The sequence below is a fragment of the Xyrauchen texanus genome, chromosome 46 (assembly GCF_025860055.1).
Source record: "Xyrauchen texanus isolate HMW12.3.18 chromosome 46, RBS_HiC_50CHRs, whole genome shotgun sequence".
In the NCBI taxonomy this organism is placed as follows: domain Eukaryota; kingdom Metazoa; phylum Chordata; class Actinopteri; order Cypriniformes; family Catostomidae; genus Xyrauchen; species Xyrauchen texanus.
This window is the reverse complement of record NC_068321.1, coordinates 3,877,006-3,890,127: the sequence shown is the minus strand read 5'-3', so window position 1 is coordinate 3,890,127 and position 13,122 is coordinate 3,877,006. Positions and strand designations below refer to the sequence as shown.

At 38.4% G+C, this 13,122-nt stretch overlaps 1 protein-coding gene across 1 annotated transcript; it reads right to left on the bottom strand.

The window, feature by feature from the left end:
• Positions 1–818: 818 nt before the first annotated feature.
• Positions 819–12,324, bottom strand: LOC127638233 (protein brambleberry-like). Its single transcript, XM_052119672.1, has 12 exons — positions 12,091–12,324; positions 10,193–10,321; positions 9,878–10,063; positions 9,308–9,530; positions 8,926–9,042; positions 6,982–7,161; positions 4,981–5,187; positions 4,065–4,224; positions 1,609–1,652; positions 1,392–1,516; positions 1,157–1,257; positions 819–1,008 (listed from the first exon to the last, which is right to left on the bottom strand). The coding sequence occupies exons 1-12, from the start codon at positions 12,322–12,324 to the stop codon at positions 879–881; spliced, it is 1,836 nt and encodes a 611-aa protein (XP_051975632.1). The 3' UTR covers positions 819–878.
• Between the last annotated feature and the right edge of the window lie 798 nt (positions 12,325–13,122).

The following is a 13,122-nucleotide window of genomic DNA, read 5'->3' as shown; positions in this document are numbered from 1 at the left end:
ACACGCAGCAGGTGCGATGCACAGAGTTGTGACACATTCCTCACATAACCATTATTATAATTTTCTGTGACTTGTGCAACAGAAGACCTTCTATCATTTCGCACCAGACGGGATAGCCTTCGTTGCACTCGCGTATTGATGAGCCTTGGGCGCCCAACATCCTGTAACCAGTTTGTGGTTTGTCCCTCCTCAGACCACTGTCGGTAGGTACTCAACAAAGCTGACCGGGAGCACCTCACAAGCCTTCCCGTTTCAGAGATGCTCTGACACGGTCATCTGGCCATAAAAATTTGGCCCTTGTCAAAGTCGCTCAGGTCTTTAATCCTGCCCATTTCTCTTACATTCAACACATTGATTACGAAAACTGATTGTTCGTTTACCATCTAATCTACCCAGACCTTGACATGTGGCCTTGTTAGGAGATGATCAACGTTATTCGCTTCACCTGTGAGTGGTAAATATTTTGACTCTGCAAAGATTCAGCTATCCTCCCAAACTTTAAATCAAAAGACAAACATTCATTTGCCTAGGCAATTTTCATTCATTAGAACCACCAAAAGTTCTCCCAAACAAGATTGTTTTAAATGTTTTTAAGGAATATAAATGCAAGTTTAATAATAGCAAGTAAAAACCAGCACATGCACCAGTTTAACACTTAAAATTCTTGAGACCGTATTCTTGAATAAAAATTTTCATTTCATTTATTATAATTGAAGCAGGCTAAATACAAACAGCACTGCAATAAACATGCTATAAAAACTCCAAGACCAAAAACACAGATATCAATTAAATAGTAAAAAAAGTGCTGTAGCGGTCAATATAGTGTAAATCCTTCTGAAAACAGAAAGGTTAGCAACTGAACAGAAGAGAAATCCATTTCATTGACGACTGTAGGATGTGTAGCCACCTTCATGTACCCTACAGAAGTCCTGACCCACCACAGCTCTCTTCTTACATGGCTGACCCAGTCGGGTGGTACCGCCGCACAGAGGACGACCTAAAATTGAGCTAGGAAAATCAAAGAGAAGGGAATTACAAAAAGTAGACATATTAGTGATGTATAGTGATTTAAATCCATTTGAAAATGGTCATTATTTTTTGCCATTTTGTTTGCATATGCAGAAATTTTACACCTCAACTTCAAGAAAGCACATACCTGTTGCTGACGAGAGAATGGTTGGGACTTGAGCTTTGTGAGTGGTTAATTATCTCCAACGCACCTCCCAGGTTCCTCTGAGGAACAGTCTCAAACACTGCCTGCCAATCACAGATGGATTTGGATCCATCAGTCAAGATATACTTTAAAACATCCTTGTGACCTGCATTCACAGTACATTTAACTGGTTTCATTTTTAATGGCTAGAAGTAATACAATTTTAAGTTTTTCCTACTCCTCCAATGCTGTGGCGATTCTTGAGTCTGGGGGTTGAATGGTTTGGTGTGCCAAAAGTGTGACGCGTAAACTTCTGTGGGCCGTGAAGCTGGGACGGGGACGCAGCCAGTATGCACGGCTCACCTACAACAAGAAAAAAAATACAGGTCAAATAAACTAAATCAGACTTAAGACTTTGAGAAAACATGAAATGTAAATAAAGAAAAGTATCATACCCATCATGAAGCTCTCCACCTCCAAATCACAGTCTGGGTCATTTCTATGACAACAGATTTATAGTGATTGTCATTTAATTGTTTGAACATTTTGTTTTACATATTGTGACAAACATGCAGAGTCCACACTATGGTGGATGAACCATCTTTTGATTAAAAGTTATATAGTATATTTAATTAGGGTGACATTACCTCACGGAAAATAACCATAGTTATAATATTTGTAGTAAAACGTAGTAACCACAAAATTAACCATGTTCCTACAGACATCGTAACTACATTATAGAAAAACCATGGTACATTTTCAAAACACAAAAAAACTAATGTTTTATATGTATAACTGAATTGAAATGGTGAAAACATCAGTAAATAACTGAATATTTCACTTCAAAAACAGGGAAGTCCCTATGAGGCTGCTTGGCATTAAAGTGAATCAGTGAATCATTTATGTGAACTGGTTCATGTACATGAACAGTTCCGAAAGAACAAACTCAAATCAAATAAATTGCAGTTTCAAATGCCAAATATGGGGGAATGTTTTATTTAAAAAGGTGCAATTTGTAATAATTTTATGCTTTAGTTCAGTAAATATATCTTATATTATCATGCCAAGTTGAAATACTGGCTTCTCCGAAAACCGTGCCAGTATATTCTTCTTTTGAAATGCCCATTCCGGGAATTTCTGCTTTTGCCTGTGAGCACGTCCACTGGCCATTTCCCCAATAGTATTTTGACACACCGGGTTGCTAGATTTGAAACAAGTTAACGGGCAAACACAGCGTAACTGCCGCCATGAAAGCCAGCAATACATCTAGCGAACATTGACAGAGTTATACAAAATCCACATGAGCTTCTATACAATTTACAAACAATAAAAACATTGCTAGCGTATACATTAGCTGATCAACTTAGTGTAAGACTCGTCACTTGCTAATATCAGCTTAATCATTCCTGTTGAGTGTTCTCAACCTGGCAACCCATGTGAGTTTAAGAGTCTGGGGAGGAGGGATACAACTCCAAGAATTTGAATTTGGACTGCAGTACCCATTTTAAAAGCTTGATGTCAATGTTAAATATTGCTCCTTTAAACCGGTTCATTAACATGAACTGTCCAAAAGAACCCATTCCCTTAAAAGGTGCAAAAGTGTAACTCCTAAAGACGTGAGCTGTAATTTTGCAATACATGTAGGAAATCATGAGCAAAATGAAGTCTCCAGTCATATCAGTAACCTTATAAAAGCAGTTTTATTCTACATTGAGGGTCCGCACATGGAGGCTGTCATGTTGGAATCTCATGACTAGCTGAATACTACTCACTTAATCTCAGTAACCATCCTGTTATTTGACACTTTCATTAATTGATTAATCATGTCTGACTGTGAATACTACATTTCTACAATGTCATCTGAAACTGAAAACTATTGATTTTAAATGATGCTGCATCCAAGCCACTAGATGTCAGTGTAAGTCCAAGATGACACAAACAGGGTTTTTGCAGGGTATATGAAGCCAAGTTCAAGACTTAAAACTAATTAAAAGAACATTTAAGGAATCAACTGAAGGGAACACAATATGTTAAATACGGAAATGTACATTATCATTTTTTTAAACCAGGGATTATTCAATTGCATTTTGTTTTATTTAGTACTACAAAATAGTAACTGAATTGACACAGATGATTCGGTCCAGAAGTTTATATTCTCTTGGTTCTTAATATGGTGTGTTGCTTTCTCGATGATCAATGACTGTTTGTCTAATAATCGTTCATGGATCCCTGCTTTGTAATAAGTGAAGAAGCCCCCAAACTACAGTACAATTATTAGGTTTCTCGGCATGAGATCCAGCTTTTGACACTTGGGACAATTGATGTACACATTCACAACTATTACAAAAGGAGCATCAATAACTGTTTGCACAAGGCAGCAAAACAAGAATAACCAAGGGGTGCAAACTTTTGAACAGGAGTTTATTTGGTGTTTTGTAGCTTTTGAAGGGCAGTACTACATAAAACAACCTCTAATAGGCTATTTGCATACATTCTGAAAGGGGTGTGTAAACTTATAAAAACAAAAGGGTTATGCAAACGTCTGCACTTAGCTATATACTTATGAAAATTATTTAACCACATTTGAGCTTTTTTGTGTGTGCACAAATTACATGTAGCCTATTCTATCTATATGATGTCATATTGCATGTGTAATTATGAAATGACTTCACAATTTGTTTTGCTGGCTGATAAAACATTGGCCCGTTATTGACAATTATTATCGTGGATGCATGAAAAACTAAATGTTTTGGCTACCGATGCCAGTACGGATGTAGAAAATGTAGAATAAAGAATGTGTCCTTTGTGAACAACCCCAGTCATCGGCAGTTATATTTCGTGACAATGATTTGAAAATAGTTTTAGGATTCAAACAACTTTTCCTGACTAATGCAGGTGCTTAAATACTCACTGTACAGGAGTGGAGGATAATGCCGGGCAGCACACAGTTGATTTTATCGCTCTTTCAGGTGTCTTCTCTTTAGGAGGGCCTATAGGGAGAGAGGGAGGGCTGCAGGTCAGACCCTTAATTTTGGACAACACCCTCATCACCTGCAGCAAAAACCAGCGACCTGAAACACAAGTAGATGAAGAAAGGAGAACGGTCACATTTACACACACACACACACACACAAAAAGCATTCATATAAAAATCACGACCTCTGAGCAGCATACTTCAGGTCTTTAGTGAGCCAGGACCACATTCCACCACCTTTACTCCACCAACTCATCCATTTCTGGAGTTCTACCCCCACCACTTGAGTATTTCTTAACCTTTTTAATGAATAGTGTAACAAAAAAAATCCATATTTGAAAAACAATTATATGGTTGTTAGTGGCCAGAGATATGTAATAGTGTTGCATATTTTATATTTTTATACATTTCTTCATATCTATACAAGTTTTTAACCAAGAGGTATTTTATTACATGACAAATGTGCAATTCATTCATACAAATGAATACCACGTCAATTTACTGCACAACAATGGTGAATTATCACATGCGTTGTACGTCTATTTAGACTCAATAAGTGGTTGAGTACATACAGATGTGTAGATCAGCATGTGCTTGACAACCTTTTCAGCATGGAAGTAATGATATCTTTTCTATCATTTGATGCATCATCTTGAAAATGCTCTGAAATTTGTACACTGTCTGGACATTTTATAGATCCATTAGTGATGGATAAACATACTGGGTCACTAAAGACCTGAGATATGCAAGACTTTTTGGTGAAACATCCATGCTAAGGGTTAAATACTAAAGTTTGAGAACCCGTGTTGATGCATGTAGAGATGCACTACTTTCCTCAGCACATATACACTACCTAGTGAAAGTGTGAACAACAGTAGAGTGAGCGAGACCAGGTCAAGTGCAGACTGCTGGTTGATCTCTGCGATTGCATTGATTGGCACGGTGAAGAGCAGAGAGATGCGGGAGAATGTGGTGCATTGCAGGAAGGACAGCAGCACCGCGGACAACAGGAAGTAACCAGTATGCGTCACACACGTCCACAGAGCACGCAAGCTCAAGCCTAGAGAGAATTTCACAATAAACCTACAATTTCTCACTCATGAAACTGGCAAAATAACCCCCCCCCAAAAAAAATCCCCCGATTCCAAACCCTTTAAACAATAGAATTCTCTTACAGAAAGTATTTATTTGCAGCACGCTTGCAGTTAAAATTGTGGTAAATTTGTTTCAGTGGTGAAGCTGCAGCAAACTTTTGGAAAAACTTCCATCTGCCTTTACTAGAAAACAGTTCTTTCCATTAAGAGATACAATAACAGGGCAACACGATAAGGATTGTTTTTCAGCTGAACAGTAGTTTAGATTTGTATGCCCTGCCAAAGAAAATAAAGCATTAAACTTGTTTCCTTCACAAAAAATTACTAGGTTTTGAAGTTGCAAAAAAAGCTCGGAATTATACAGCTAGAATTAAATATAACTAACACTATTGCTGGAATAGTATGGCCTACAACGTAAAATATAACATTAGTTTTTAATTTTCAGCCCGTTCTAACTGGTGTATCAAACGTCATCCGCAATAGAGCACAACAGTCAGGTTCCATAAGAAAAAAAAAAAGGGGAATTGCTTATTAATGATAACTTATGGCATAATGATACAAAATTATTTCATAATTATGAATTAGAATATCAAAATGATAACTTATCAGATTATAAATCATGATTATGAGATGCTAATTATGATAGTCTCAATTTCAACTTTGGGAAAAAAATAAAAATAATTATGCGGCAGAAATGGGCTTCAATAATTCCTGATGAAGAATGACACTACCCATGTTCCTTATGGGAACCGATTCACCAGAAGTATGACTTTCAATCTCATTACTTGGATACAGCATCTCAAAGAAATTACTTTGCATCTCCAAAATTTGATTTAGTATCTCATAATTCCTACTAAAATGCATGGTACCTTCTCACGGCGAAATTCTGCGGGCGAAGATGGCATGGGCGGATGAGCAAATATAATTATCAAGCAGTCTTTTTTTTTTAATGCAGCACTTTATATTTAGTGAGGCTTAATTTATAAAGAAACTCACTGCTCAAATCAATAGCTTTTTCCCCCCAATGGTTTTAGATATGGTTAAGTCATTTGCAATGCCTCATGGGATTGTAGTTCAGTCCCTCAAGACATTAAAACTGATGTAACTTTAAGCTTTCTTTTATCCCAGCTTAATTTGCAGAGACAACTATAAGTAAATAGGTTAATTTTCTTGAAAACTAAACACCGTCTCAGTGGCACTTTTAAAAATTGTGTGTTTGAGTGACCCGCTTAGACCCAACATCATTGCTCAACCAATGGCGGACAGACTGTTTGAACAACAGCAGATGAGGGGCATATTCAGAAATCGGTTTTGAAAACATTGTTTATTTTTCCAATTATGGTCGGTGGTGCAGAAATGACATCAAATACATAAGTATACAGTCTATGTTCCTTGGTCTTTTTGTTGGTTGGTTTGGTTCATGGCTTACAACTCCGTAATGAATGAATTTATGAAATCCCTATGGAAAAAAAATATAAAAATGGGAAAAATACTTCCGGAACCAAAATGAAAGTGCGGGCACAGTTTCGCTCCATTTCTATAATCTTATGTAAGCCAGCTACATACAGCAATATAACTTCTGCTGATTTAAACTTTCATCAAAAATGTTCATGAAAATCACAAAAGCGTTTAAGATTGCTAGACAACATCTTCACAAGATCAATGAAACCAAGGTGTAGTGACTCACACTAGCTCCTGGCCAGAGGGCCATCTTCATTGTTGAGCCCTATAATATTTTCTTTTGTACACAACCCAAGTACCTGCCCATCCGAGATAGCCTTGGATGATGTGCAGTCTGTCCTCGAGTCGATTCTGCATGTTGTCCAAATACGTCAGCATGTACCCCAGTGTCCCATTCATACGCTCCAGTTTACTCATGAGCTCAGAGTAAAACTGAGCCGTAGTGTTCTGCTGCTGCAGGAACCCGTTCACATTCCGCTCTGAAACAAAACAGGATCATATAAACATTTACAGTTGATAAGTAACTAGATGTTCAGAGATTTTTTTTTGGCCATCAGGTGAAAAATCTGATGGCTTAGAAAAATGATGGCACTCCTCACCTAAACAGGACACATGACATGGCAGTACAGTGGAAAGAAAAAGTATGTGAACCCTATGTGAATTACCTGCATTTATGTATAAAATTGTCTAAAATCTGGTTTGAACATCTTGGTTCCCATAATGAACAATCCATTTTAATACCTCATTCAAACATTCCCAGTGTAAGTTGGAAAAACATGGGAACCCCTAGGCTAATGTCAACAAAAGCAAATTAGAGTCAGCTGATGGCAGCCCTGCCATCTTATTTATGATATGAGATCAAAGCTGTGGGTTAGAGCTACTTTGCCTTATAAAAAGCACTCAAACATTTTGAGTTTGCCATTCACAAAAAGCATCAGCTGACATGGAACATGTTTAGAAAACAAAAATAAAATGAGGTTTCAGAAGACTTACGATCAAGAATCGTTGCTTTGCATAAAGCTGGAAAAGGTTACAAAGTTATCTTGAAAAGTTTCAATATTCATCTTTCCACAGTTATATAAACTATCTGTTAATGCAAACTATTTAGTACTGTGGCTACGCTCCCTAAAAGTGGCTATCCAGCCAAGATGGCTCCAAGGGCACACCACAGAATGCTCAATGAGGTAAAAAAAGAACCCTAAAGAGACAAGACTTGGAAGGAATCTTTGGAACTGGTTAACATCTCAGTTCATGAGTCTACTATACTGAAAACATTAAATAGCCATGGTGTCCATGGCAAGACACCACGAATGAAGCTGCTGCTTTACAACAAAAAAAAAAGATTGCGGTGCACCTGAAGTTTGCCAAAGACCATTTTGACACTCCACAACGCTACTGGGAAATGTTTTGTGGACGGATGAAACGAAGGATGAATTGTTTGTGCACAACAGTATGGCATAAAAATGGTACCACATACCAACATGAAAACATCATCCCATTGGTGAAGTATGGTGAAGCATCATGATTTGGGGATGCTTTGGGGCCTGGACCAATTGCCATCATTGAAGGAAAAATGTATTCCCAGCTTTATCAAGATATCCTACAGGATAATGTCAGGGTGGCTCTACACCAGCTGAAGCCCAGTAGAAGTTGAGTGATGCAGCAGGACAATGACCCTAAACATCAAAGTAAATCCATTATAGAATGGCTTCAAAAAAATTAAAATAAATAGTCTTTGAGTGGACCAGTCAGAGCCCAGACCTGAACCCAATAGAGATGCTGTGGAATGACCTCAAGAGAGCAGTTTACACCAGACATATTAGGAATATGGCTGAGCTGAAGCAGTTCTGTAAGTAAGAATGATCAAAACCTCCTGAATGTAGCTGCAGATTAGAACTGCAGAACAGGAAACACTTGGTTGAGATTATTGCTGCCAAAGGAGGATCAACCAGTTATTAAATCCAAGGGTTAATTTACTTTTTCCACAGCAATGCAAGTGTTTAATGGGATGTGTTCAGTAAAGACATTAAATATTATTATTGTGTTGTTAGCTTAAGCACATTATGTTTGTCTATACTTGTGACTTTGATGAAGATGAGATCACATTTCATGACCAATTAATGCCAAAAACCAGCTAATCCCAAAGGTTTCACATACTTTATCTTACCTCTGTATTATTCATATGCATTAGCATGCAGAAATAATAGAATGAAAGTAGGCCCATTTATTTATGAAGTAACCACCCATGTTTTCGTATATGTCCTGAGCACTTCCTCGGACCACAGCAAGGTCATTGAGAATAGCCTGATGTCCGTCCTGAACTTCTGCGGCCTGATCCTTCAGCTGGCCACTAACATTCTCTGTAGATGTAAAATGGACATGACATCAAAATTTTAAAAACAAATTCATAACAGCAGGAGCTTAAATATCACTTCAATGTAAAGATCAATTAATACAATTTCTAACCCAGTAAATAGTTTCATCTAATAGAGCAAAAAGACAATCCATAATCCATAGATAATTCCTTCGGGATTCCCACATTATTTTTGATCAATGAATTTCCCTGTTATTCCATGTTTCTCATGCCTGTGGGACCAGTTCCTTGTTAAAGCAACAGTGACTGACCCATTCTCTGTGTGATGCCCTGAATTAGCTGTGCCACCAGCTGCTGCCCAGTGCTTATGAGAGCTTTCTCCTGCGCCAGTCTCTGCAGATTCTCACTGATCGAATTGTCCAGCTGCTCTTGTCCTTCCTTTAACACCCCCTGCTGGATCTGCAGAGCACTGTGACCCACCAGCAGCTTGTCTAGTGAGGCAGCGGTAATATCCCTCAGTTCTTTCTGACCTTCCTACAGATCAGCAAACACACAAAGAACCACAGAACATTACAGCTGTAGTGTGTCATTTTAGTGGACGTTAATATTTTCTCTCCGATCATATCTGAATAAGCAGAGTCAAATAAAAGGAAGCAATTTGTATGATTATTTCCCTGAAATGTGTAGCCCAGCTCAACCAATGGCGGGAATTTGGAACGGGATTATCTGTACATCCAATCAATAGAAGAATAGAAGCACATTAAACCATCTGAAATGACTTCGAAATCATTTTTGGAATTCTTATCAGTGCATCTATCTTGGCAAAAACAAAAAGAAACCTTGGTGTCAGGACAAAAGTCAGGCACAGGTGTTGAACACACCTTTAGATCTTTCATGGCGTCCAGTTGACTAGTCGCAGTGGAGATCAGGCTGTTTACGGTTAATTCTGCACGTCTGCGGAAGTGCTGCTGGCGTGTGGCGTAACACACAGAGCGTGCACGATTACTGACAATATGATATGCATTCCATGTGTCTGCATCCATGTCCACTGTGCACTCTTTAATAGTCTGCAGGGAGAGAATGTTTATTAGTAACTTTATTCTTGTAATACAATTCTAGATCTATGTGCTACATAACTACATCTAATTGTTTTCACAGGATCTAAAAAATATGAAAGTTGTGGCCATTGCTCATACCATTTCATCAGTACAAGGGTAAGTTCTGCGACCCTCCACCTCGGATTGGCAGTTAAACAAAGCCACACCCAGTTTGGCCAGCTGCTCCTCTGACAGGCCACTGCAAGTTGCTTTCAGCTGAGCAACAACCTATTAAATAGCAGCATACAAGTTAGAGTATGTTGCATACAGGGTCCAAAATGATAGCTGCAAGCGCCAAATAGGAGTAAAAATTGGCGAGTAATAAGGAATAACGGACTCGGCTGCGCATCGTGACCGCATCACCAATTCAATGGGCCGGAGTCAATTATTCCACTTATACCACGGTTACCACACCTCAAGACATCGTTCAGGGTTTTATCTGAAGACATCTTCTGGTTTTAGTCCCTAAAATGCTCTTGTGAGTGGAACTATTTTCTTCCGCCACGGATTTAGCGTCTTGCTCCGATACAGCTCAAGCACTCATTGCTAGAACGAAAATGTCACTTTAGAACTAGCAATGGAGGATTCAGTCGTGCGCTGCTTTACTGGAGCACTTACTGGAGTAATGAGTTAGTGCATTCCTGTATGCGTGTGAGAGTTTGTTTTTGAGGGATTGAAAGAGAAGCTCAGAAACAGAGAGATCACTTCTGGGATTAAATTTGTTGCAGCTCTCATTAGAAGTAACATCGCTTCAAAATGACCAAGATCGAACTTATAGTGACACTCGCTGCTTCTGAGAAGTGCTTTAATTCCGATGTAAACCTTAACAACTGTTTTTAACCCTACTGAGATGCAGGTGTGTGCTGACACAATGGCTCTATTTTTTGCTCTCGTGCAAGTGTGTGCGTAAAGTGTATATGTATGTGTGTCCACATGTGTGTGAGAGCTTAAGAGATGGGGAGCACGAGGGTGTTTTCCACAGATATTCCAGATTAAATTGATCAAGCAAGTCATCTAGCTTTGATACAGGTCAAGCCTTCATTTCTAGTTCGAAAACGTCACTTTAGAACTAGCGATGGAGGATGTGCTGCTTTTTGTTGTGTGTGTGTGTGTGTGTGTGTGTGTGTGAGCGTGTATTTATCACTTTGTGGGGACCAAATGTCCCCATAAGGATAGTAAAACCCGAAATTTTTGACCTTGTGGGGACATTTTGTTGGTCCCCATGAGGAAAACAGCTTATAAATCATACTAAATTATGTTTTTTGAAAATGTAAAAATGCAGAAAGTTTTCTGTGAGGGTTAGGTTTAGGGGTAGGGTTAGGTTTAGGGGATGGAATATAAAGTTTGTACAGTATAAAAACCATTATGTCTATGGAAAGTCCCCATAAAACATGGAAACACAACGTGCGTGTGTGTGTGTGTGTGTGTGTGTGTGTGTGTGTGTGTGTGTGTAAGCAAGAGAGAGAGAGAGGGGTAGCGCTGTGTTTTCCACCGTAGCCATGCAAGGCCGATAAGGGCAAAATACATTGAAATAAAGTTTCACATATTATAAAAGTTATATCAGATAATAGAAACTGTTGAATTGATCAACCGCGACGTACGTGCGTACGTGCGTGCGTGAGTGAGTGAGTGAGTGCGGGGGAGATGAGTGCACTTTTCAACCGAAATTGAAATATTTAGGATATTATAGACATTGTCATTCTTATCTGATGTACTTAACCAATGTCTTTGTTTTAATTGTTTATTTTGTTGTGGTTGCCTGTAGGGCTCTTTGAAATAACAAAAATAATTTGGCAAAGTGATATGGAACCGTTATGCGATCAAGACCTGGAACGTCCAACAAAAATAATTATCTTAACAGGCCTAATAACACATGGCTAAAATCGCATTGTAATCTGACCCTTGCGGATGAAAATAATGAAAACTATAAGCATCTAATGTTATCAACTTTTACCTCTGTATGAAATATATACATTTTTGCAGTTTGCTGTTCTTACCCGAAAATGGCAGCTGTCGAGAGGACTGAGTTCCAATTGCTTCGCCTCAGCCAGAAACTTCTCATCAGCAACACTCATTTCAAAGGGTGGAGCATCTCCTTGTGTCAGAACAGGTACGATGGGTTCTTGTGGAGGGGAAGGAGCTGGTGCAGGGCTCTTCAGCCAGTCAAATAAAGGATCCACCTGACCGTACTGTATAATCAACACCCACAACAGCAGCAACCACAGACCCATACTCAACAATGACCCTGAGAACAGAGCAGAGGAAAAAGGTTTTAAGATATATTCAACTAGCTTCATGAAGCCCAAAAAGAGGTAATATGGTTTTGTTGTGGCAATATCACAAGGTATCAAACAACCAAATTACTATAGTGACCATTCAGTCTTAAAAACAAAGATAAAATAATCTACAATCCCATATTATTGTTATATAGCAGTTAGAAATAAATAGTTCGCTGCAAAATGTAAATTCTCTCATCATTTACTCACCTTCATTCCATCACAGATGTTTTTTTTTTAGACAGTTTTTTAGAAGAATAGCGCCGCTATGTAGTTCCATACAATACAAGTAAATGGTGACCAGAACTTTGAATATACAAAAATGACAAGGGGAGCATAAAAGTAATCCCCAGTGGTTTAATCCATGTCTTCTGAAGAAATAGAGGTGTGGCTGAGAACAGACAAAAATATAACTTTTTTAACTATAGACCTTGACATCAGCAATCTGTAGGCATGATCATCAGTGCTGATGCCAAGATATCTGACAAAAGAGGAGATACATTTTGGTCGGTTCTCACCCAAAACCAATTGTTGGCTTCAGAAGACATGGATTAAACCACTGGAGTCTTGAGGATTACTTTTATGCTGCATTTATGTGCTTTTTGGATCTTCAAATTTCTGGCCACCATTCACTTGCATTGTATGGACCTACAGAGCTGATATATTCTTCTAAAAATCCTTATTTTTGTTCAGCAGAAGTCATATACAACTGGGATGGCATGAGAGTAAATTTTGAGATAATTTTCATTTTTG

Coding starts and splice junctions, on each gene's coding strand:
- LOC127638233 (XM_052119672.1), bottom strand. CDS start 12,324: ATGGGTCTGTGGTTGCTGCTGTTGTGGGTGTTGATTATACAGTACGGT. Junction 4,225..4,980: donor GTTGTTCACACTTTCACTAG/GTAGTGTATATG, acceptor CTTGTGTTTCAG/GTCGCTGGTTTTTGCTGCAG. Junction 1,258..1,391: donor ATCGCCACAGCATTGGAGGA/GTAGGAAAAACT, acceptor TGTGATTGGCAG/GCAGTGTTTGAGACTGTTCC.